This window comes from Protobothrops mucrosquamatus, unplaced genomic scaffold (assembly GCF_001527695.2).
Source record: "Protobothrops mucrosquamatus isolate PMUCROS unplaced genomic scaffold, P.Mucros_1.0 scaffold104, whole genome shotgun sequence".
NCBI classification, from domain to species: Eukaryota; Metazoa; Chordata; class Lepidosauria; order Squamata; family Viperidae; genus Protobothrops; species Protobothrops mucrosquamatus.
This window is the reverse complement of record NW_015386477.1, coordinates 329,535-355,499: the sequence shown is the minus strand read 5'-3', so window position 1 is coordinate 355,499 and position 25,965 is coordinate 329,535. Positions and strand designations below refer to the sequence as shown.

General features: G+C 37.2%; 1 protein-coding gene across 3 annotated transcripts; it reads right to left on the bottom strand.

Moving 5' to 3' along the window:
• Window positions 1-235: 235 nt before the first annotated feature.
• Window positions 236-25,338, bottom strand: FBXO25 (F-box protein 25). Of its 3 annotated transcripts, XM_015812653.1 has the most exons (10): window positions 25,201-25,338; window positions 16,682-16,779; window positions 14,712-14,761; window positions 13,946-14,038; window positions 12,807-12,900; window positions 12,364-12,548; window positions 11,687-11,869; window positions 10,925-11,068; window positions 9,485-9,511; window positions 236-1,367 (listed from the first exon to the last, which is right to left on the bottom strand). In XM_015812653.1, the coding sequence occupies exons 1-10, from the start codon at window positions 25,335-25,337 to the stop codon at window positions 1,278-1,280; spliced, it is 1,101 nt and encodes a 366-aa protein (XP_015668139.1). In that variant the 5' UTR covers window position 25,338; the 3' UTR covers window positions 236-1,277. The 3 variants fall into 3 exon arrangements, with proteins under 3 accessions (XP_015668139.1, XP_015668140.1, XP_015668142.1); XM_015812654.1 differs by lacking the exon at window positions 9,485-9,511; XM_015812656.1 differs by lacking the exons at window positions 9,485-9,511; window positions 14,712-14,761; window positions 25,201-25,338 and having other exon boundaries at window positions 16,682-16,765.
• Window positions 25,339-25,965: the final 627 nt, after the last annotated feature.

The window sequence follows — 25,965 nt, the reverse complement described above, 5'->3', positions numbered from 1 at the left end:
CTGCTATCCCATAGGGCTACTATAGCAACATATTAATATGAATTTCTAGGAAAATACTGGAACTGTTAATTACACCTGATCATAAAAACTAGTGGTAGGCTTTCTCCATAGCTTATAGCTACATATATCAATATAAATATAGGTGTAGCATTAGAATCCATGTTTATAAGTAGGGAATGCTAAAACCAGGAGTATGTAATGTGTTAACATAAAGAACTCCACACTCTAGTTAGAAGATGAAATGATTTATTTGGGTAGAAACTTGGATTTAATACATATAATGGTACATAACATAAATCCTGTGTTTATCTATGTATTGTCTTACATGGAAATGATGATTTAAGAGTTTCTGAACACTGGAAGCTCTTGCAAATTTGCCTTTCGCTTCTCCTACCAATTCCATTCCCAGAGTAGTGTGGAGAGCATTCAGATTATCTTCCACTTCTGAGAAGCAAGCCAAGATGTTCATAGCAAAACTTCAACAGCGCTGCTTCAAATGAAGTCCCATTCTCTCTCAAAGCCCAGCCACATCTATTTTGCTCAAAGCAGTTAAGACTTGAGGAGACATCAATGAGAAGACATAAACCTCTCACTCAACACAATTCATTGGATTGCATCTAGAAAACAGTATCTTGGCTCAGCAGCCAGGATACCAACAGCTCACATTAGTTAGGGCACAGAGAGATGGGACAGAATTAATATAACATATTTTAAGAAAATAAATACTGTGCTGAATGTATTTACAATATGGAATTACGGGCTTTCCTGCACAACTGGTATACAGGACATTTTGCCCATGGGTGATGCTCACAATCAACATGATATATACATAGAAACCCTAAGAGTATCCTCTGAATATTTACAGGATGTACCAACTGGGTATATTTAGAATTGGACAAGTAAGAAGAAACTCATCAGTTTCTTCACTTCAGTAACAAGTGAACTCCAAACATGTCACTGAAACTCAAAGAAAACATTAAGGTGTTGCTGGATATCAGCCAGATAGCCCAATTCCAATTATTACTTTCACAAAAACCTATCTCTTTCTGGTATATCTTCCCTTACTAAGTGAATTGTCTTTCTCTTTTCTTCCTCCTCAGAAATTGAAGGTTTTAATGGACGTTCCAGCAATGTTCTATTTGACCTGATTACACCCAGATTTTAACTTGAAACATAACAGGAAATATATTGCACACACATAACCCCCCCCCTTCACGTACTGCATGTGGCTGCAAAACTTTTAGAAAAAACACCTCAGCCCCTGCCCTGGATTGCAGTTAAAATTTGAAGAGGTCTATGAAGTGCTGAGGAGATACTGGTGTGAAGCAACCGGTGGGATCATTGGCTGTGCAGGGATGACCCGTGTCCTAAGGAAAGGAAAAACACTGTTATTCTTGTTATGGACTAGAAAATTGCTGGCCACCAAGTGGGACTTTGTACAGGAAGCAGCACTGAGACAAAGGAACATCTGGGTCAAAGTCTCTTGCTTCTATTTTTAAATCAGAACTGAGGCTGGATCAAAACATCTCTTGCTCTAAGGCCCCACAAACAATTCTAGAGTTCAGGAATGCACAGTTTGTAACTCAAGTCACAACTTACCCCCGTACGGACTTGCCAAAAGTTTTTCTTTCAGTATGAAACAAGAGGGAGAGATTGTTAATGCACTGGTATTTATTCTTAGCCTGTCGGCTACAGTAAATATTTACTTGAAATATATGGGAATAATTATTTTGCATGTATTTAAGTAAAATCACATGGGTCCTTTGTTCAGTCTCACTCACTCTGAAAATTGCAGCTTCCAATGTACTATTCAAAGGCCAAGCATAATTGTTGGCTGAAAAAAAGTTGATTTCATCTCTCCCAGAAAGATTTTGGGATATAGAGGTAGTCCTCAACTTACAACCATTTATTTAAAGACAGAAATTACAATGGCCTCAGAAAAAGTGACTCAAAACCTGTCCTTGAAGTTAACAACCATCAACTACTCCTGTGGTCATGTGATCACAACTCACGCATTTATCCCTGGTAGCTGCATCAATTCAGGCCTTTACCCCTGGTTGCAGCGTCCTGCGAGCAAAGCGTCCTTCCAACAAACAAAGTCAATTGGGGAAGCCAGATTTATTTATTTACTTATTTATATCCCACCTTTATTATTTTTATAAACAATTCAAGGCAGTGAACATACCTAATGCTCCTTTTTCCTCCTATTTTCCTCACCACAAAAACCTGTGAGGTGAGTTGGACTGAGAGAGAGTGACTGGCCCAAAGTCATTCAGCTGGCTTTCATACCTAAAACCGGAGTTGAATTCACAGTCTCCTGCTTTCCAACCTGGTGCTTTAACCACTAGACCAAACTCGGATTCGCTTAAGGATCATGTGATTTGCTTAACAATTGTAGTAAAAATTATCATAAAATCAAATCCAGTCCCTTGATGACCTGCTGAATGACTACGTCACTTAGCAGTTGAAATTCCGGTCCCAAGTCTTAAATAGAGGACTACCCTGTACTTTAGCTTTATTCAATCTGGTACTCTCAAATAACACTGTAGATTTTAAAATCTACAAATATGTCCACAATGACAAAAGATTCTGGAACGCTCAGTCTCAGCACCCTTGGAGTGTTCCAGATAAGGAAACCAGCTGCAGATTAGGGAAAGTCATAACTGGGATTATCTATATCGGTTAACAGCAAATCTTGGGTTCCAGACTAGGTTCTTTCACAGCTATACCTGGAAATGCTAAAATCTGCTCTTGGTGCCCATTATGGCTAAAGCAGGTGCTTTACTATTCTTTCCAAAGAATTCCTGTATATTTTGTAGCACATTTTTTCCTTCAAGCAGATGAAGCCAAGAGTTAGGTATATGCTTGCATACAATTCCTGGTGACTCCAGTTCTTTCGAAGAAGTTTCTAAGACTTAGTGCAGCTTTCCCTAACTTGGCACTCTTCCAAGACACTGGGACTACAATTCCCAGACTCCTGGTCATGCTAGCTTGGAATTGTCAAGCTCAAAGCCATTGCCTCTAAGGGCCCCAAGTTGAAGAATAATGCCAGGGCATTGTCACTTGGCTTAAGAGCTTTCAAAAGGCTCATCATATAAAATGCATCTGTGATACTGGGCTCATATAACATGATCAATAATTAGACAATTTGCTTATGTTTTAGGTTTGTAGAACAAACCTAGCCATTTGCATGTAAACTATGATTTATGCCTTAAACAAAATCTGGAAGCTTAATCACCTAACGCTAGATACTTTGAAATGGAGTACTATGCTACACAGGAAAAGCTTAGAATTTCTACTTGCAATGCTGTCTTCAAATGAAGCCCTTAAAAATTAAAAAAAAATAGTCTCACACTGAAAGATTGTTGCTTTCCATTTCCTTAACTACCGCAGAGCAATATATTTCCCACCGTGCTTAGATTTTCAAAGCCCTTTATTCATTCAGAACAAATGCATATAGCTACCAGGTCATTTTTTAAAAAGTCATCTTGTGATGCATATCTCTGCACAGATCTGTTTTGATAAATGGCTGAGGTTGACGGCAGTGTAAGAATCCTTTTTAACTCTTGCCCTCCTCGTTTCTTTCATTTTCTACAATTCTGCTATTGTTTTACAATAGTCGGCTCTAGCAAATAACGCAACTTTGCAAGGAGAATAAAAACCAACAGGATATGTGTTTCTACAATTCCAATGAAAGAAAATTGTTCCTTAGGTTTCCAGTTAATTAAATATTGGGTCTCCTGCTCAAGGAGGGGGTTGGACCAACTCTATTATTCTGTATTCTCAGTTGAAGGCATGGTGGCTTCATAGACACACAAACAAAAAAAAAACCCAGACCCCTTTTGTTTTTCTTTGTTCCTTTTTTTCCAAATTAATTATTAGGAATAGGAAGTGTCCCATTTCCATCCATGAAAACTTAGCTCATTAGCTAAAAAGAGAAACAAAAGCATTTACCAAACTATTTAGAAAAAAAAAGATTGACTTTTGCCACCCAGGCTTGACACAATAATTGCTGAAAGGCTACATTTTATACATTGGAGAGGAATATATTTTTATTCAATCTGGAACACTTTTAAAAATCAATTGTTGATACAACTGTATGGTGGTGGGGTTTTTTTTAGAAATAAGAGGGGAAAAAGTTTTAATGGGGCAAATGGATGAAAAGAATCCTTTGAAAGCTCATCTCATAACGAAAGAATTGTCCTGTGTTTTGCACAGAAGCCTTGTATCCTTCATCTCAAGAGGCTTCATGAACTGCTGTTGCGAAGATTTGTGGCAATGTGCCAACGTAAAGTGTTTCTTATTGAATTATTGTTCTATAGAGTTAATCTCCACCTAGTACTGGGATCAAACTTACACATGAACAATAATGTAATCTTTCCATCTCTCTGTCATAACACAAAGCCTTTTATATCAAGATCTTTGGGGGCTGATGGATAAATCTGGAACTTTAACAGCATGCTGCTGAAAAACGCTGTGAAGAATGAACTTCCCCATTAGAAAAAATAATAGCAGCCTTGCTGGATCAGAACACAGACCCATCTAACTTTCTCTTAGATTGTTAATATTCTGCTCATCTAGTACAGGTAATCTTTGACTTACAAGCGCAACTGAGCCCAAAATTTCTGCTGCTAAGCAAGACAGTTGTTAAGTGAGTTTTGCCCCATTTTACAACCTTTATTGGCACAATTGTTAAGTGAATCACTGCAGTTGTTAAGATTATAACACGGTTATTAAGTGAACCTTGTTTCCCCTTTGGCTTTGCTTGTCAGAAAGTCACAAAAGGTGATTTCATGACCCCGGGACACTGCAACCGTCAAAATACATGACATTTGCCAAGAGTCTGAATTCTGATCACATGACCACGAGGAAGCTGTAACTTCAAACGATCACTAAATGAATGGTTGTAAGTTGAGAACTATCTGTATTCTATGGACTCACAGTGACCAACTGGAAGTATTTGGAAAACTCCCAAGCTCAGACTGTAGGATAATAGTTCATTTCCCCCATCAACTAGCATCGATAGTATTGATTTAGGAGTAGAAAAATCAGCATCAGTACTCGTTGATAACTTCACTGGTTCAGTCTGCTTTTAAAATGAAATAAACCGGCTCCAGGAAATTTCATAGCTTCATTACGTGTTTTATCAGAAGCATTTTTTCTTCTCTCATCCTGGGCATTTAATTCCAATAAATATTACCTCATCTAATACAATGACAGGAGGAGAAAACCTTGTTTTACTATCCCTGTGATTTAAAGTTATACACCCCTAATCAGTTCTCCCCTTCCATGTTCTGCGCTAAAATGGCCCAATTTTTATCTGGTAAAGGAGATACTCTAGCCACATAATCCCTTTGGTGGCCTTTCCATGCAGTTTCTAGTTTTGTAGTTTTCTTTTCAAAAGCTGTATGCAATTCTCCAAGTGAAGCCTCACCTGAGACACGTTTCAGGCATGTCAACATCAGCATTTTTATTTTCAATCCTCCTAACCATGCCCAGCAAGGTTTTTGCTTTGTTTACAACCATTGCTAGCAGGTTGACATATTCATCAAATTGTTCACTATGATTCCAAGATTCCATTCCTAATCCATCAATCACTGCTATGACAGTAACCAGTGATGAATTTGTCTGGGCTGGCATGCATTATTTTGCATGTTTGCACAGAATAGTTTTTGCCATTCTGAAGTTGCCCAGGTTGGAGAGATCCTTCTGGAATTCTTCATACTCTTTTCTTGATTTTCCCATCCTGAACAGCAAACACCGGGATGTCACTACTCAGCCCTAACCATAAATCATCTGTGTACACACTGAAGCATTAGTCTCACACATCCCTGGCGGGCACCACCTGGCACATCTTGTCAATGGGAGGATTTTCCATTTATTCCTACTCTGCTTGTTTTAATCGGTTGCCAGTCCATAAAAGTGCCTGTCCTCTTATGGTACAACTGACTTTGCTTAGAAACCTTTGTATATGTCAGGGCTTTTCAACCAGTGGTACAGGTACCACCTGTGGTACATTGGCACCTGGCAGGTGGTACGCAACCATCCTAGAAAAGTGATAATGGGGGAGGGGAATGAGCTGAACCGATGGCAGCACCGCACAAGCCTGAGCGAGAGATGGCTGGAGCTGCAGGGCTGTCAGGGCTCAGCGGAAGCCCCAGGATCAGCACCAGGCTCCAGCTGGAGCTTGGTGCTCATCCTGGTGCTTCTGCTGAGCCCTGAAGAAGCACCAATCAGCTGGAAAGCAGCACTGATCCTGGCGCTTCTGCTGAGCCCAGAAGAAGCGCCAATCAGCTAGAATGTTGCAGCATCTCCAAGGTCTTGTGATTTACATTCAGATACTTGGCAACTGATTCATATTTATGACGGTCACAGTGTCCCAGGGTCATGTGAAGTGACCAAAACCTGCTGCAACCACCCAGCAGACAGGGGGAATAAAAACCAAATATCTCCCACTCCACCCCCGCTGCCAATCCTCAACAGAAATGCTCACAACAATGAAAACCTCGGACAGGAGGAAGAGCACCACCGGGCAAGCAGGCAGGTGTCTTGCTCGGCTGTGGCTTGGGGGGCACTTTTTTCAGTGCCACTGTAACTTCAAACAGTCACTAAGTGAACTGTTGTAAGTCGAGGACTACCTGTACTTTATCTCTTTTTTCCTTTTTTTTTTTTTTGGGTCATCAAGTTTTTGACACCTTGCTAGATGACTGGTGGTACTCAGATGTTGCCATATCCTAAAAGTGGTACAATGGGTGAAAAGGTTGAAAATCCCTGGTATATGTTGTTTGCCAAGAGCTTTTTTCAAGTCCAAATACAGAATATCTATTAGATCACACAGATCTACACACTTAATATCCCCCCCAAACCCTAACTAACTAAACTAACTAACTAAAGTAACTAATCAGCCATCTCTCTCTCTCTCTCTCTCTCTCTCTCTCTCTCTCTCTCTCTCTCTCTCTTCTCTATCTATCTATCTATCTATCTATCTATCTATCTATCATCTTTTTGTATCTGAAAACACATTATTTTTTACAAAGTTCATTCTTCTAATACAGAAGTATCCCTCTTAATAATTCTTTTAACATTTGTCCTAGAAGGTACATTAAACTAACTGAAATGACTTTCATTTTTTTTTTAAAAAAGTAGCTTTATATATTTTATTGAAATTTTTATAAAGAAAAAAACTTATACAAACTAATAAAATACTGTGGTATTTTTTTCTAAGAAAAAAAGAGAAAAAAAATTAAAGACAAGGCTAAAAGTGCAAGAAAAGAAGTAAAAGAAAAATAGGAAAGAAAGAAAAGATACAAAGAAGTGGGTTCCAATATTTTCCACAACAGCTATAAGTAAAAATATGTTTTAATTCCCTTCTCTAAAGTTACATCAAGATTCTCTTCTTTCTATAATTTATCCTACCTAATCACCAAAGCCATAAATCACGAGTTCATGCATATAGGGAAAAACTAGGGTCATACTGTGTTTGTTCTTCAGACTCTGAAAATAACCAATGTTAAAGTACTTATTGTTTGTGAAAAGATCAGCAATTTTGTATTTAACTTCGTAAAGAGCTGCTATTTAGTTTGTCAATTTGACTGCTCACTTCAGTTCTTGTTACCTCAGTTAATAAAATGGTGGCTCTAGTCTAGTCGGTGCAGCTTGTTATAAAATACTCATTTTCCAAACGGCAAATTGCTGAGATTGTTCTCGCCAAGGCCTCCCATCCATGCAGGATGTTTTCTAGGATCGCAGGTGACTTTCATTTTCCCTTCCCCAGTGGAAAGGTGCTCCTTTATGTAAATCTCTGCACTTTAACCCACACATCATTTTTATTTTCTAAGAATGCTTTATGAGGTCCTAAAACATTGCTGGACCTTTCCAGCAAGCCAGTTTCCAAGAAGTTAAAAGATATGTTTTTTCAAGAACAGGTAAAACCTGGGTGGTTGCAAGAGAAGTATCTCTGAAATTGTAGTTCAATATTATTGAGTTTGTGTTATATTCTAGGCCATCAAGTTTATTCCCTCTCTTCACCATAGTTTCTTTGGAAGATACCTATTATTATATTATTATTGTTATTGTTATTTTAATCTTCAATTTGATTCACAGTCTGGGACTGGTAAAAATATAACAGTTCAATTCCTAACCAAGGATCTAAGAGCTGTTAAGATAATGTCTGAGTATATCAGGATATTCAGGTCTAATAAGTTCAAAATTTCCATGCATCTAGGCAGCCCTTTGGGTATTGCTCCAAAGGCTCCTGTTACTATTGGTACAACCATTGATTTNTTCAGTTTGCAAATCATGACATTTTGTTATTCTGTGCCTAACTAGGCATTTCAACAATTCTCACTCCAATGAACTCTGTGGGGTGATTTACAGTAATAAGAGAGCAGAAAGCTGATATTTTAAAAAGCCAAAATCCCAGAAAGAAAAAGGAAACAGTCCATCTTGAAGCAAAGCAACACAGATGTTCCTAAAAGGTTGTCTGAAATGCTAATGAGAGGTAGGGAGACCCTCTGTCCCAGATATAGATAACATGGCTTAAAAAGGCCTTATATTTTGAGTAACTATATCATGTATTTAAGTGGGCTTTACTGGGACTCAGAATGACCTTCCCTCACACAGATTATAGAGATTTCCTCATTGATTGTATTATGGGCTTCACTTTTCTCAGCATGAATAACCCACAGTTAGAATATCAAACTATGAGGGAGAGAGAAATGCACACAAACACACATGCACACAGTATTCAGCATGCTGGATTAGTCACTCACTCAACTTAGTCTACTTCACAGTGTTGCCATATAAAACTGAAAGGGGGAATACATGCCATTTAAAGTCTGTAGAGGCCAGGCACTTTACAAATGCAATAAAATATCAAATATGCTCCTCATGTGGCTTTCTGCATTTTGGAGCCCCCTTGTAGCACACTGTGTCCAAGACTGGGTAGAGGAATAATTGAGGTAGTCAAAATCAAAAAGCCTTTTCTTAGTATGCTCTCAATTCTCTAAGGCAGGCATGTCAAACTGCTGGCCCGCGGGCCGGATGCGTCACGCCGAATGGGGAAAAAGTCATGATACGTCATGCGACATCATGTGACGTCGCGAGTTTGACATGCCTGCTGTAAGGCATTAGCTAAAACTCCCATAAGTAATCTGAACTATCTCTTTAAGAGGAAAGCACATGAAGTGGATGTTAATCAAACATACCACTTCTACCATGCAGAAGCAGGCAAAATGTTGCAATTTAAAGTGCTCTTTCCCCTATGGATAGCTCCAGTCCACACATATCTGTATTCTCAAGTTAAGGGACACAATTCTCCAATGCCAACAGTCAAGTTAAGGGACACAATTCTACAATGCCAACAGTTATGAGAACAGCAAGTTCAGGGTTGTAACATTCCACTTATAAATGACAAGTCTTTACACTTCAGTTACAACAGCACGGACACAGAAGAAAGCCAAGTAGTAAGTACAATGAAAAGTACCTTGAGTAACAAAGCAAGATGGTAGTCCTTTTGAGGTCATGGAGGAAGAAACAGGAAGGAAGGCAGTGAAACAAAAGAGAGGAAGATTTTATTGGACAGAACCAATATTTCATTCATGGTTATAAAAATGTGCTGTGGGCACTATCAAACAAAGACTAAAGGGAAAACTTCACTTCTCTTGAAAAAAAAAATAGAAGTAGCAAATTAGCAATATATTTATTGGAAGCAAATGAGCTGAAACCAACGGATCCATTCTCCTTATCAATAAAGTAAAATGTTAGACATAAAACAATGGAGAGAGAAAGCTTTTAAGATGACAATTAGTCATTGCTATTGACCAGAGCTATTATTATCAATTCTTTATTCCTATTTTCAGTGTTTCATCCTTGTAACAATAGTTCTTGCCCTACTTCTGCTACTCAAGGCTGCATATGCAAAGAGAGTCACTGGAAAGGCAAGGAGCACTAGTGCACCCTTGTTATAAATCAGACTGAAAACATCCTTAGGATTTACTGATTCCCTACCTTTATTATATTTACAAACAATACAAGACAGCAAACACACCTAACTCTCCTTCCTCCTCCTATTTTTTCCTAAAACAACAACTCTGTGAGGTAGGTTGGGCTGAGAAAGAGAGTAACTGGCCCAAAATCACCCAGCTGATTTATGTTGGATATAACAAGAAGTGCAAACCAATGAAATACCCAAGCATCTATATTCCCCTCTAGAATCAGATAGCCACTGGGAATAGCAGCAGAAAAAGCTACTATTCACACAGACCTTTTAGTAGGGTATCCAGGAAAAAGTAGGGTGCTAGACGGGACTTCAAATCAAAGTATATTTTTATGAACATGCTTTAATAAACCTACTCACCCAATGTTAGGAAGTGAGAAAGATACTCACTCTTCCTCAAACTTTGTAGCTGAAGAAGTAAAACAGGGATCCTACACTTTTCCTATAAGCTTCAAATGGCCAGTAAATGTTTGAAGCTTACATGAGGCCACGGGTAAAATTCATTCTACTTGTTCTTAATGGCCCAGATTTCAGACACAAATTATTTGCTAAGTGTCAAATTTATTTAATGGATCTTATTTGCAGAGCCAGCTTTTGCATACTCGCATCTGTCTGAGAGTAAGGAGATGTTTGAAAGGGAAAAAAAGAAAAGTAAAACTCTATTTGCTAGTCTATTTAGCAATATCAAAGCTGCTTGCAACTCTGACTTTGGTATGTTCTTAATGAAATGTATACAGTATATTCCTAAAGTGATTTCTGTAGGCATATCATTATTTCTCACAGCACAAAGCTGAACTCTTCAATCACGTATCTTATTTGGAAAGTTATTTATATACTGGAACAATGACCAATCCAGGAGTCTCTGAAATAGATATTAATACACAGCTAATAATTTTTCTTTACTCCAAAGTATTACATATTTCTTACCTTCCAAAATAGAATACTGCAGTGACGACAAAATTGCAAGGTGTCTCCATATTGTTCCTTTATGGGATAACATTTCTGAAGTGCAAAATACATCAGCTTCCAGTCAATATGACCTTTTTCTGACAAAATAAGATGCCTACAAAACTGAACATAAAAAGTGACATTTGAAGGCAATCATGTTTCATCCAGCAGCCAAGTCAGATAACAATAATGGAACAGAACTATGCATATCAGAAGAAATGTTTTAGAAAATAGTTTGTTAGGGGATTACTGACTCACTAAGGTTTTTTTTGATCCCTGCCCATACATTAATTGTTAGCTTATGGCATGGCCAGCAATGTTAGGCAAATATTCTCAATTATTATAGACTCTTATTAAAGCCAAGCAAAACATGGGTCTAGATCAGTTTTTTTTCCCAAACTTGGTAACTTTAAGATGTGTGAACTTCAAACCCCCCTCCCTGCATTCTTCAGCCAGCATGAGTACAAGTTAAGTACTGCTAGTAGTTGTTACATACTTCCTTTGGGAACTGCAAGCAAGTTGGTTTCCTTTTTCTTTCTCCATTTTTTTTCTGATTCTTTACACCGGGGTAGTCAACCTTGGCTCTTTTATGACTCGTGGACTTGAGCTGGCTCAGGAATTCTGGGAATTGAAGTCCATGAGTCATAAAAGAGCCAAGGTTGACTACCCCTGCTTTACACAGAAGCAAAGTTTCAGAATCTCACTAGACAAAAGTATATGTACGACAAAATTTTCTCTTACTTGTTTTTCAGCAAAATGGTATTGACACAGCTTTTTCCATAACTGCCTATCTTCACTGAGCATATATAATGTCGGAGTCACTTGTCCTAAAGTAATGATATCCCATCCATCTGAAAATCTATGCAAGATGTTGTTCAGCATATGTAAAGGAAGATCGCTAAGTGTAAGTCCATTGTTGATGTGCTGAAAATCAAAAACATTACACTTAGTTGTCTGTTAATTTAAACACCAAGCATAATCAGGATTTAGAAAACCAAACATTTATATCAAAAGCAGAGCTTAATAAATAAGCATGATATTCTATAATCAACACAAAATGTTCCAATAATTCTGAAAATTAGAAGTAGGCTAACTATACACTACAGTACACTACATTTTCAGGTGCTCAAATATTATTAAGTTGTTAGAAAGAATAGGATATGTTTAAAAGAAACAGTGAGGAAAACAAAACATTGCCCATTTCTTCATATTTTAGCTATATTGGCATTTTTGTTTCTTCACAGATCATCTATTTTAGATTAAGATTTTTTTTTAATTTCATGCTTTCTTGTCCTAAAGAGCAAAATGAGGGGAGATAATTCTTAATGAGATTCTCACAAAAAAGATGCCCCACTTTGTCTCCCAGCATCTCCAAATGATTCTTCCAGATTTAATAAGGGCATAAAAGCTGGATGTACCTTGGTCATCTGAAGATTACTGAGCTGCTGCTGCCACATAAGGATAGTTTCCAATCGGCAAATCCAAATATTGATGTTTCCTACCAGCACCGATTTCCCTACACTCCTGATTAACATGCAGAGGGTGGAACTCAGATCCTGAAGAAGATCTTTAATCAGACGTGGGTTATACTGGTCTTCCAAAACTTGGAATGAGAATTGAAAGATATACACAAGTAGATGAGTAAACCTGCTTTTAAGTATAGTGCACACACTTTTCATTCTCCTAGTTAAAATAGAACTTGCCCCATAACATGCTTCAAACGAACAGGTAATTTGATCTATGTAATCTTTAGTATTAATCAGAATGACCTCTACAAATAACATAAGTAACCCTACTGGTAGGCAATCTTTTGGGGCCGAGCGAACAAATCTGAAATTCCAAGAACATGATACAGCTTTACCTTTCTGAACAATTTTATCCAAAATGTTGAAGTAGTTCTTTTGAGCTGCGCCACTCAAGGATGTCAACTGGGATTTGGCTATTAACTGCAGAAGCTAAAAGAAAACAGCCACTCTTCAATAGTACATAAAGTCAAATGACACATATCACAAGAAGCTGCATCAGGGCTAATCAAGCGGAGTGCAAGTGAATGACTCTTCTGATGCTGTCAAAAGCAGCTGGGCTTTGAGTCTGGGGCTTGCTCTTCTCCCTGCATGTGTGCAAATTCCCCTTTGAGTATCACAGCAGGAGTGCAAGTCACTTGTACATCCACCTGTCTGCCCTGCTCTTAACAACAGGAATTGCTTTAACAGTGGCACATAATTCCCCTCCAATTTAATCCTGTCAACTTCAAATCAAAGGCACTTCCTGAGTGATAGTTTTGCCAGGTGAAATGTCACAGGAAAAGGTAGTTTTCGAGTTCCTGCATAGCAGAGGGGGAACAAAATGAACTCTTGCAAAGCCGTTTTCTTGAAAATATTTTTGAAGTCTAGAAAATGTTTTTGCTCTACTTCATCAAACATTTATGAGGGAGATGCAAATATTATTACTATGCTGGAGCCATTTTAAGCCCATTCCAACCACAGCAATTCCTGCTGATTTCAATAGGAGGATTAAGAAAAATCAACAAAAGTCACCCAGAAAAGAGGCATGCTCAGATGCTCAGTTTATGTCTGAATATTTAATTTAAAGATACTTAAGGGCATTTCAACATAATCCTAAGCAGGTTTAATCAAGTAAATATACTGAATGGATCCAACTATGTGGCTCAGCCAAAGCACAAAACAGTAACTTTAGACAATGTGCTGGTTAATGCCGCTGGCCAAGGGGTTCTCTAGGGTGTGAGAAGCTTCTGGGAATAAAGAAGCTTCTTTGTAACTACTCCGGTAATAATATCATCCATTGAGTTGGGATGCAAGTAGGTAAATAGTGAAATCAATGCAAGATTTAGAGCCAGGCCACCTAAATGTATTATACTAGTCGCCACATTTTACACTAGTTAAAACTTGTTCTGAATCACCTCAAGGTCAACAGCATAAGGCACATTCATTAACTATAAGAATCAATCATGGAACTACACAGGCCAGAAACTTTACTTACTTTAACTACGTAATTGAACCTCCGTATGTCCTGAATTGCACTTGAAAAATCCAAACGATTGAAAGCTTCTCCCAAAGTGCAATAGCCATGCCTCTTGAAGCAAAAAAGAAAGAAAACAGATGTTATAATGAAGCAGGAATAAGAAGTACACAAAGAACGATTCACACGCTCCAGTTTCCAAGCTGCCTAATCTCTTAACATCCTCACCAAAGGAATATAAAGGAGGGAAGGCAAGAAGTTTCTATATAAACCTAACAGAGCTCATTCTGCTTCTATATTCATCTGTGGCAAGCATGTCTGGATTGCTTTCTTTTATCTCTCAAGAGGGAAGGCACACATGTAATGTTGTACTTTAGACTGGTGGTCCCCAACCTTTGCAGCCCACTGCTTGCGCTAATTGAGCTGCACGAGAATTGAGCTGTGCGCATGCATGCCAGTCCACCTCCCGCTTGGCTCGGTTCTGAATAGGCCGCGGCCGGGGGGTGGGGGTTGGAGATCCCTGCTTTAGCCCAATTAAGATAACAAATATAAGGTATGGGAAGAAAAAAATAAAAAATGATTGATGCTGAGGCTCCTTCTCCTCAAGTCTCATTAGATCTTTTTTATAGATAATATGAATAAATTGATCAACATGTTTTGATAAACTGTTCCTATCCTGAAAAAGAATTATCATACACTATATCTCTTTCTGCAGTTGCACAAGTAGATTCGTTAAATGAGGGACTACCAGGGCCTTTTGGAAACAGTTATTGTACAGAACACTTACTTCACGGGTACTTTCTTTATGAACATATATCCAGTTTTCACGATAAAAACCTGAAAACAGAACCAAGCACAAATTCATTGAATAACCTCAAGTTTAGGATGGATAACGTTCTCCCTTGCTGAAATTTCTTTTCTATGGCACTCATAGAATTCTATGGCTGAATTTAGAGTGACTCTCACCAAAGCAGGATTGCAGCCATTTCAAGCAGGCTTCTGGTGTTGGTGAAAATGTGGTGCTAATGTAAAATATCAGTTAAGATTTAATATTGATAAATCAAGTAATGTCGCAATAAGTTTTGTCTTAAGGCTGTTCTGTGAATGACTCCAATGAATCCATATATCTGACCGTTTGCTGTCCTGTCAACTAGATTATTCAAGAATTATTCAATAAAGATGATTAGACGTATGTATGTACAGGACAGTTCTTCCAACAGACTGCCCTCATTCAAATCTAGAGAAAGGGACTGAACAATCTCTTTGGGGGAAAAAATCTCACAGTGTTTAGATGGTTTCATCATCAACATTACATACTTCTAGTTATTTCACAAGCTACCACATCTAAGAGTTATGGGAAAACAATGGAACAAAGAGGACAATATTTACAGTTTTGGCTTAGGATGAAATTTCAATCAGTGGAGCAGAGAAGGTAATATTGACTCAAATCACATCATATCAAATTGGGAGGAGGAAGAAGTGTTAAGGTGAGCTTTTCGCTTTCTGTTTAGCTTGAATGCCCTCACTACCTTTTTACTTTAAACAAAACTAGATTGTCAGACTTTGGGAAAGAATGTGATTCAACAAAATAACCAGCAAAAGCTGCCTCTCGCTAGTCATAACGGAAATGTAATTAACCTACAAGTTCTTCTCACATCTCTCCACTTCCCTCTAGTTAATCATCACGTTACAGTGAAGCGAGATTCTGTACAATTTAAAAGCTTTTGCAACCACCTTTAAAAAGAGAAAGGCCTACCATCTCTGGGCCAATTCAGACTGCCTTTTTAGAGTGGAATCACTCCAGCCAACACTTCGGATTTATATTCTAACTAGAGTCAGTATATGATTTCCTGGACTGATCTGGATTGCTGCAATTTTATATGAATTTATAAATCTTTATGAATTTTGCTAAGACCTATGGTTGCAAATAAATCTTTCATTGTAAAAATGCCAATGTTCTGGGATCATCTGGAAGTGAATTTGACTGGGAAACACACTTTCACATCACAGTTTGGTATTTAGCCAATTTGCTTTTGATTCTACCTCAGAAACTTTCAAGCTAAGTACCAGGGCTGTGGATGCTTCAAAGTACTTTAGCCAGAGCATAAGCAGAGTACTTCACACCAGGCTTCAATGCATTAACATTACAATGTTGAACTCTTGAGAGCAGAGCACTTTCTTTTCAGACCTGGGAAGAGTGAGAAGCCTGAAAGAGTCAGCATATTTTAATAAAAGAATGGAGGGTTATGCTGGCATTTGGTCTGAGGTGCTTCTCCTGAATCTTTCTCACGGCATGACTTATTAGGAGAGTCCAAAGGGAAAATTCTTAAAACATACACTTACATATACACACATACAGTTGTTTTAATAAAAGTTTAATAAAAGAGCCTTAAAAAGTTATTTTAATGCTCTTTTATTAAACTTTTATTAAAACAACTATATGTGTGTATATGTAAATGTATGTTTTAAGAAGTTATTTTAATGCCCTGCAGAGAGCATAATAGCCTTGAAGGGCAATTGTGTGAGTCAGATAAATCCTTTGTTCCTTTTTTATTTTTAGAAGAAACACTTTGGTGCAAATCCTAAACATATGCAGCTTTTTATGCACATATACACATACAGAGGAATCCTTACCTAGCCTATGCTTCTCATGTACACAAGTATTTTGCCGGCATATTTATAACGGCTCTGCTGAGGCAGAAAAGTTATTGTCAAATTGCAAAGAACATTAAAAACTGAAAAGCAATTTTGGCTTACACTGAGATTTTGCAGTGTTCCTAAAGTGATCTTTTTTCCTTTTCTTGCTTGCAAATTCACACTCGGTACTGCATATTTCTTCATCGCTGTTCAAGAGGCTGAAAGCAAACCACAGAGGCAATGCATGAAATGTGTTTGACATAGGAAAGAGCCAAGCAGGCTGTGTTCAAGCAATATTTAAACAGGCACCAGGGTGAAGAACTTGGATGAGGTCACTCGTAACACAGTGATGCTTCTGAAGAAGAAAGGAGCTCTCTTCTATTTACAAAAAAAAAATAAATTCCTGGCCTCCAGGTAAGGATGAATACACTTCACACAGAGAATGGCTGGGATTCTGTTCTGCCACCTCGGCTTAAAATACGCCACATGGCAATGCTCAGACAGGCAAGTCTTGCTAACTGGAGGATATGGATATATGAATTATTATTGGTATAAAGTAATTATAATTCACATAATTCTTGACAAGCAAAGTAGCTATGTTAACTATAGCTCAGGCACCACAAAAAAAAAGACAGTTCCAATAAAAGTTATACTCAAGGGTAATACAATATTTTATTTTTGTTTTAAATCTAATATTTTATGCTATTCAAGATACTTTTAAACTTCCTTTAAATATGAGTTTAATGTAAAAAGTACCAAGTGATCTATGTGAATTCTATAATTACACTTTCAATTTTCATAAAGAAATTTTTTAAAAAGTAGTTTTGTAAAAAAGACACAGCAAACTTTATTTTTTCAGAACCCAATCCAATATGGTTTGCTTTGCATTTCACTTCACAAATACTGGAACTATAAACATGAACAATGCAACGACGTGAAAAGAAAGGTGTTACTTTGCTATTTTTATTCTTTGATGGGAAAATTGTGTACAGGAATTTTCTCCATTCACTGAGCTCAGTATCAAATGAAAAGTATTTATCACTGTCAGTTCAGATTTAAGAAACTCACACTGTATAAGTTGTATCCAGTAAGCACCAAAGAGAAAAAGAACAGAGGATGCAGGGAAAAAAAACCTTCCACCCACTTCTCTAGGGATAAAACAGTAACTAATAAAGTAATACAGTGCATCACAAATTCAACATTGCAATGCAATCATGTTTTTGAAGAGAAAATAAAATTCTCTTTGGATTTTTTTTTTAAAAAATCCAAGTTCAGCCAGCCATATGTGGCATAGAAATTATCTGCTCCATATAAATCTAAATCAGAAGTAGAGTCTTCCAGTAACAAATTTTAATGAAAAATATCTCAGTAGAAAAATAGCGCTATGAATCACAAGGCCGGAGCTCTTGGATTTATTCCAAAGTAAGAAACGAAACCTGATATTGCTACCTTGCATTCAGCTGGGACTTTAGGTTCACTTCCATTTATACAAAGAAAAATCTACCAAAATAACACAGAAAACAGCAGGACCTATTAGCCAGAAAGAAGACTAATTCAATTATGAAAGAGTTTTCTCTACTACCAAAGAACTTGATTCAAATGAAATAAGGTAAAGTATTAAGAATGTCCCATTCAATCCCAATCTATGTATTGCTGCAAGTCCACAAAGAAATAAATTTGGAGGGGGAGGAAGGTCATGGCCCTCCAAAAGTTGCTTGAACAAAATGCTCCTTACTTTTTGTCAGCAGTCTTGCTAGCTGGGCACTATGGAACCGGCTCTTGAGGGTATGATGTCATAAGAGCCATGATGCCGCAGTGGTTAAAATGCAGCATTGCAGGCTAATTTTGCCAACTGCCACCAGTTCGATTCTCACCGGTTCAATGTTGACTCAACCTTCCATCCTTCTGAGGTTGGTAAAATGAGGACCCAGACCATTGGGGGCAATGTGCTGACTCGCAAAGACACTTAGGGAATGAAGCGGCATATATGTCGAATTGCTATTGCTATCTCCACCTATCAGAGAAGTCCATTATTATACCATTAATCGGATGAATCGGAAGCATTGAATTCTGGTGCTATATTTCTTGTTTTCCTTCTCTTCTTCTCATCTACAAAACTGTGGGCCTCTTGAAACTGACTCTGCCTTTTTCTCCCAACAGGAAGAATTGAAGAGGTGGAAGGAGGGATGCTGGGATAATTGATGTGTTAGGGTCAGAAAAGTTGTGCTTCACTTGACATCTGGTCCCCGCCTTGCTTTGCCCACCTTCCTTGAACCAACTACAATATACTCAGTTTAGGCCAGGGGTAGTCAACCGTGGCTCTTTTATGACTCGTGGACTTCAATTCCCAGAATTCCTGAGCCAGCTTAGCTGGCTCAGGAATTCTGGGAGTTGAAGTCCACGAGTCATAAAAGAGCCAAGGTTGACTACCCCTGGTTTAGGCAATACATAAAGCGTAAACCAACCACCTCACAGTTTCAAGCACATTATGTGAATCCACAAAATGAAAAATTCAGATGTGGAGAGAAAGGAAAGGAATGGTGAAAGGATTAGCACTTTGAAGACACTCCTGGGGCTTTCAGACTGGGTTCCTGCTCCTTAGCATCCCTTTAGTGTTAAATGAGCCAGTAGAGAGCTAATAAACCTGTGCTCCTGCACATTTTTGCTATGGAGTAAATGTGCATAAATTTGCAACAAGTGAAAGCAGTATATAATTCTTGAATGATCTTTCAAAATCTAAACAGCATCAGAATTGGTTGAACTTAAACGAACACCCTACAAAAGTACAGAACTTAATTAATGCTTGCTCTGTTTTTGCTTAATATCATATTTGTCTTGCGTTCTGAACTCCCTATTCAGCTTCAGATCGCCTCTTGGAAACTGTGCTTGTTTCATTTGCCATAAGACTGAAATAAAGGAATTCGGTTTAAAATTATACATAACTGAGAGCGAGAAATAGTAAAACCCAACCAAAGATATACTGTAAAAGCACTAATGGACTGAATACCAACTTTCTGTTATTTTAGGCCCCAAATACTAAAAAGACAGTAATTACGATATGTGGGGCTGTCAAATTTTTGATCTAACAAGATCATTATGCTGCAAAAGCTGTAGAACCATTACTTTAGAAAAAAATTTATTTGCTATATTGTGCAGTACTACATAACAAGTTAAAACATTGGTTAAAATGTTAGACACAATATTTAACCTCTAGTTGAAATATAGTTATTAATCAAAGACGCATAAGCACTTGTTATCACAACCTGATTTCAGGGTGAAACTCTATTGTTGCTTAACACTTAAAGGAAGCAGGCATACAATCATATTCTTATATATCTGAGCAATTTTGTTTAAAAGTACAACCTTGTCTGTTATATTTATTCCCAGGTGAAAGCAAATTTGCAGACATGCTGCAGTAGGAACAGAGTTAAACTATGTTGAAAGTGGTTGCAGTGAACTCATGAAATGAAATGGCCCAATGCAGCACAGCATAAATATTCAAGAAGACTCAAAACATTTGCTGCAATTAGCTGGAATTCATCAGCTACAAATGGCTAGTGTTGTGACTATTACTCATACACAAACTATGTGATCCAGCTGTGAAGAACAAAGACAATTTTTTGATATAATAGGCATGGAATTTCTCCAAAAATATAGGATTTGGAGAGTTAGGAGGCTCCCTACCTTGTACACATCTGGAGAGCATTAGGCTAAACAGGATGTTTTAAATCTGCTTCAGATCATATTTGAAGCAGCATTTTTAGCATAATATGTTGAGAAATGAACATTATTTTGCTCATACATAAAAGCTCACTGTTAAGCAATCCAAGCAGGACCATTGTAACTAACCAGTTTCCTATATTGTTTGAACTTGTGTTTTAAAACAAGCCAGATATTAAAGCATGCTTATCTAAGAGGAACAAAGATTTCTTAATTTGCTCAAATAAACAAGTGGACTGAATGCACATGCTGGCAAATTAAAAAGTTAAATTATAAACTTCTAGACTTTCATACTATACTGATCTCCAGATTCTTTACTAGGGTTACAAATATCTAGATGGCCCAAAGGTGTTTTTTCCAAGAGGCAATGGGTTCTTGGGTGAGAAGCGAAATGTCTTCAAAGAAAAACAAGAAGTCCAGTTGCCTCTTGAAAAAGCACCTTTGGCACAACCATGACCTGGATGACTGAGAATCTCCATAGAAATATCTAGATAACTGCTAGATGCTGGCAAAGGAAGCTTTCCCTTATATTGCTTTGCCATCACCTAGCAGACATTTGGGGTTGTTGTTTTTTTGCAGTGTAGCCCTGTGATTTTTGGCTTTGTCTTTCACCTAAAAGCAAAGTTCACCATTGCCTTCCTGCTACTATCAGTGATTTTCAATCAATTATGGCCAATTTGGAGATACGTTACAATTCAGCTTTCCCCAACCAGGATTCTTCTGGTAGACTGCAATTCTAACCAGTAGCTATGTTGGCTTAGAATTTTGGGAAGGCCAGCATCCTCCAATACAGAGAATGCTCAATGGGAAAAAGCTGGCAAAATTAAGGCAGAAAAAGAGTCTCATGTAAGAAATATCATCTTGTTATTACCATTAGAAAGGTTGGTGACTACATCCAAGGACTTTTACCCTTGTATGAAGAAATATACAAAATCACCGGCTCTTCTTTCCTGCCAAAGTGCTCTCATTGCTTTTTTGCTACTATTGGAAAATTAGAGCTGCTATTTCTTGAGTAACTTTGTGGTGAAAATACCATTTCTTCCCAAGTCTGCAATTTCATATATTTTTTTCAGCTCAAACCTAGTTTTAGCAACATGGATCCAACAGCCCACCTTGTATTTTAAATACTGAAGTCCCCATGGCAACACTGCATCAGATAATTAGGTTGTTACATTACAAATGAACACCGTGATATTTTAAATAAATACAAGCAGCTTTCAGCTCTCCTTATCTTACCCAAAATGGATGTCTCCTCACCATGGAGAGTACACGACTTGTGCAATTACTCTCATAATTGATTTAAATGTTTAGAAACAGCAGGAAAGTATTAGTTTTTAACATTTACAAGATCACACTTTGTTTACATCCAATTATATAAAATTTAAGCTGCATGTTTCAAAGCAGTGATAAGATCTTTTGCAATTAATTATTGCTAGCTGCAAAACATTCTACTGAAACCTGCCAAAGTTTTATCCCAAGATGGGTGGATTTTCTTAAGTCTAAAATCCAGAAACCAGCAGCCTGAGTTTACCAACATCATTAAAATCCACCATCTTCTTTATTTTTCCCCCATATATTTTATTGATTTTTTAAACATAAATTACTTAATAGTTGGTAAACAGTGTGTTTGCTGGGTTTACATTTGTAAAGAAAAATCATTAACAATTGGTTTCTATAAACCATAATCCACATAGTACATTTAGTTGATTTCCCCTTTTCCCCAAAATATCTTCCATGCAAACCTTGAATTAATACAGTTCTTATTATTTTGATAAATAACAGTTACATATATGATTTCCCCCCCAATATTCCTAGAAATAATGATCACATCAATACAATATTTCTTTTCTATCTAATCATTCTGGTTGCCTCATCTTATATTCTGTTACAGTCCTTATTTAATTTGTTTCTCCCATAAAGTTCAAAGTATTCTTGCTGAATAAGATCTCAACAGTTAATTACATTTAAAAATTTAAATCCATTTTTCCCATATAAACCATCTCAACACTTTTATATTTCTTAAAGAATAGGTAAAAACAGTAAACAAAAGGAAAAGAGAGCAAGAGCAAAGAAACATAAAAACTAAAATACTACTTAATATATTCCTCCTAAGCTAATATATATTCATTCCCAAAATTTCTTATTCTTTTTAACCATAATTAAAAATATATTTAATCTTTAAACATTCCATTTAATGTATCTAGTCATCTAATCCTTTAACTCTTATTCAAAACATTTTTCTTTTTTATACATTATAATTTCCCTAAATTCAAACACATTTAATTATCTAAAACATTTCCTTCATCTCTAAGCCATTTCAACAGTATTATATTACTTATATCAAGAAATAAAATAAAAAAGGGAGAAAAAGCATACAGTATTATTTAAGGAATTCATCCCTCTTAGAATGACATATGTATTCAGAACCTTTTCTATTTCTTTAACCATATTCAAACAAATGTTTCTTTTTTATATGTTCTCTCTGGTAGATCCCATCATCTATTTTCTCGATTTTCACTTCAATCTTTCTCCTTTGACCAGTATCTTTCTTAATCAATGTGTTTTGCTGAATCAAAAAGTTTTTCCATATATTCATGACTGTTGCTGTAGTATAAGAAGTAAATTGAATAAAATGTCTTTATATGAGGCTTTTGCCTTTCCATGTTTCTTGAAGATCTTTTTCTTTTTCTCCTTCTTTGCTTCTCTTATCACTTCCTTTCTCTGTGATGTTTTCAACATCTCTACATTCCATTTTATCCAATCTGTTTTTTTTGTCCTCAGATTTATTTTGTAGTCTTTAAGGGATGAGTTGTTTTTTCCATTTCTTGTAATTTTTTCCCACTAGGATTAAATCATATTTTCTTGCTTTGTTAAGTTCTGTCTTTGAGTCTCTATTTTCGATTTTATGCTCACTTATTTGTTTTGTCTGCTCCTTCTCTGTTGTTGTTTCCTGGAAGTTTTTTTGTTGTAGAGTTAACTTAGAAATAGATTGATTTATATTTTCAAATTTATTTTGGATTTCTTTGTGATTTGAACTCAGTGTTATTTGAATTAGTTGCAGTATACTATATATCTCCTCCTCAAAGATATTGATGTTTTCTTGGTGTGTTCTATCTACATGTTTCTGATCCATGATGGCCAAAAGTTGAAGTTTTCCTTCTTATCTGCAAATAGCTTTAGAGTCCCGGTTAAATAGATATTTGTAATCCAAAGAGTTCAAAAAAGATTTTTTTTCTAAAGTTTATAATTCTCTCTATCTGCAGCCCAGATTGTTGTCTTTTTTTGTCACAGCTGTTCTTTGTTATTAAAACTCTGAAGTCACAAACACAGATTAGCTTTTCCTAGGTTTTGGCAAGTTCTCTATGGAAATCATAGCTGTCATAATCTTCATCCACCACTAGGTGTGAGCATCTATTTAGTTTTCAATATGAACAATGGTCTTTAAAATGAGAGTGTTAACCATTCAACAATTTTAAACTTGTCCAAAATTAAATTTTAGCTTTCAAGTTTATAAATTTATTTCACTACCATATATTTTGATCCTCCATGGAAATTTTAATTCGCCACTTACGTTAGTATAAGGGTGTGGCGGAAGTCCCCCTCCTTCACTTTCGGAGGCATTTTGCTTCTTGGGGATCTTTTCCAGGAAATTAAGTGTAGAATAGAAAAGGGAAAATCAGATTTCTCACCCAGTTTCAAGCACACTGTTTACTGTTGTGCTGGTTAGTTCTTTTGGACTTCGGTTGCAAGTAGCTTGGGCTGATCGGTGAAATATAGCCTTTTTCCTGTGATGTTAGAAGGCTTTCCCCAAGACGAACGAAATGACTGCCTTCGTTCCAGAGTTGCTGGGGCACCCTTCTTTCTTCGCTGCCTCTCCGGGGCTGCTTGGACACATTGGGGTCTCCAGGCAGGACAAAAATTAGCTGCGGGGGTGCAGCAGTCCGCAAGCCCGCGACCAGTCGCTACCACATAAGACCGGAAGTCCCACCATCTTCTTTAATTATATCAAATATTATATATCATTTTAATTATCAGATTAACAAACATCAGGGTTTGTCTAGTGGTCCCTTCTTCCTCCTGCCTGGCCTTGAGAAAAGTCTATAAAGCCTATTTCCTGGGTATCCTAGTAGAGGTTCATGATATTACACTAAAAAAATATACAACATGCACAGACCTGTCATTTAGGCAGGCTATAGTAACCAAAGAATGGAAGGTAACACAACTGCAGCAGTAGCAGCAGCGTTTGGTGGTTTAATTCAGATACTGTATCCAAGGAGAATATCACTGTGTCGGGTATCTGAGCAAAGAACTCTTCAATGTGCCCTCAGCAAGGAACACCCAAATCCTACTCAGCAAAACGCTGCTTCTCCTCAGCAACAGTGCTGTCTCTGCACTATTGGCAATAAGATTGCTTCAATAAAGACTCCAGGGTCAAAGAAGTCCATTTTTCTAACTTGTCTTACAGAGATGCAGTGCAGCATGGTTCCAGAAGTGGGGCATCCCCCCAGATGTCTTGCTTGCAATTATACTCAGGCCTGGATGTCTTTGTGAAAAAACAAAGTTCTTTCCTGCAACAAAATGGCATCTATTCCCCCATTAGATGTGGGCTTTATTACTGGAGTGATACATGCACCCACTGAAAACACATATACACACACAAACTAAATTCCAGAAGAGCAAAATTATGCAGTTGCATTGCCGAATAACATGAACAACCATCCACATCTGAATGGAACTGGGGGCTCAAGGTAGCTTCCTCTGTGGACTAAGTAAGTTGGATAGTACAGCATTTTATATATGTATATGTGTATATATGTATGTGTATACACACACACAGCGGCTTTATATACACAGTTATTCTATTTACCTTATGGATAACCCCATTTTCATTTTTCTATGCTGTCTCCCAGAAAACTTACATTGCATGGTTGATGTCATTAAGCGGATTGCCTTCATCCTCAAATTCAGAGCTGCAAGGCTCACTTCTCTTCCAACCATCTTCTGTTTTAATCCATCTCCATCCGGGAGATCGCCAGTCCTGACCCAGAAAAGGCATGGTTTCCTTAAGGAAAACAAGCAATCAAGCTAATTAACCATTTTGCTCTTAGGCATGGGTGAGCTTCAGAATTTTTCAAGGAAATTAGTATAACAAGAGACAGCCAAGCATGGAAGCTGAAACTGTTAATAATAATCAGCNCAGTAGAGAGCTAATAAACCTGTGCTCCTGCACATTTTTGCTATGGAGTAAATGTGCATAAATTTGCAACAAGTGAAAGCAGTATATAATTCTTGAATGATCTTTCAAAATCTAAACAGCATCAGAATTGGTTGAACTTAAACGAACACCCTACAAAAGTACAGAACTTAATTAATGCTTGCTCTGTTTTTGCTTAATACCACATTTGTCCTGCGTTCTGAACTCCCTATTCAGCTTCAGATCGCCTCTTGGAAACTGTGCTTGTTTCATTTGCCATAAGACTGAAATAAAGGAATTCGGTTTAAAATTATACATAACTGAGAACGAGAAATAGTAAAACCCAACCAAAGATATACTGTAAAAGCACTAATGGACTGAATACCAACTTTCTGTTATTTTAGGCCCCAAATACTAAAAAGACAATAATTACGATATGTGGGGCTGTCAAATTTTTGATCTAAAAAGATCATTATGCTGCAAAAGCTGT

Excerpts from the sequence above, each read along its gene's own strand:
- FBXO25 (XM_015812653.1), bottom strand. The coding sequence starts at position 25,337 with ATGCCTTTTCTGGGTCAGGACTGGCGATCTCCCGGATGGAGATGGATT. Across the intron at positions 9,512-10,924 it reads GCAGTATTCTATTTTGGAAG|GACTACCATCTTGCTTTGTT; the intron begins GTAAGAAATATG and ends TGACCTCAAAAG. Across the intron at positions 1,368-9,484 it reads ATCTTGCTTTGTTACTCAAG|GACACGGGTCATCCCTGCAC; the intron begins GTACTTTTCATT and ends TCCTTTCCTTAG.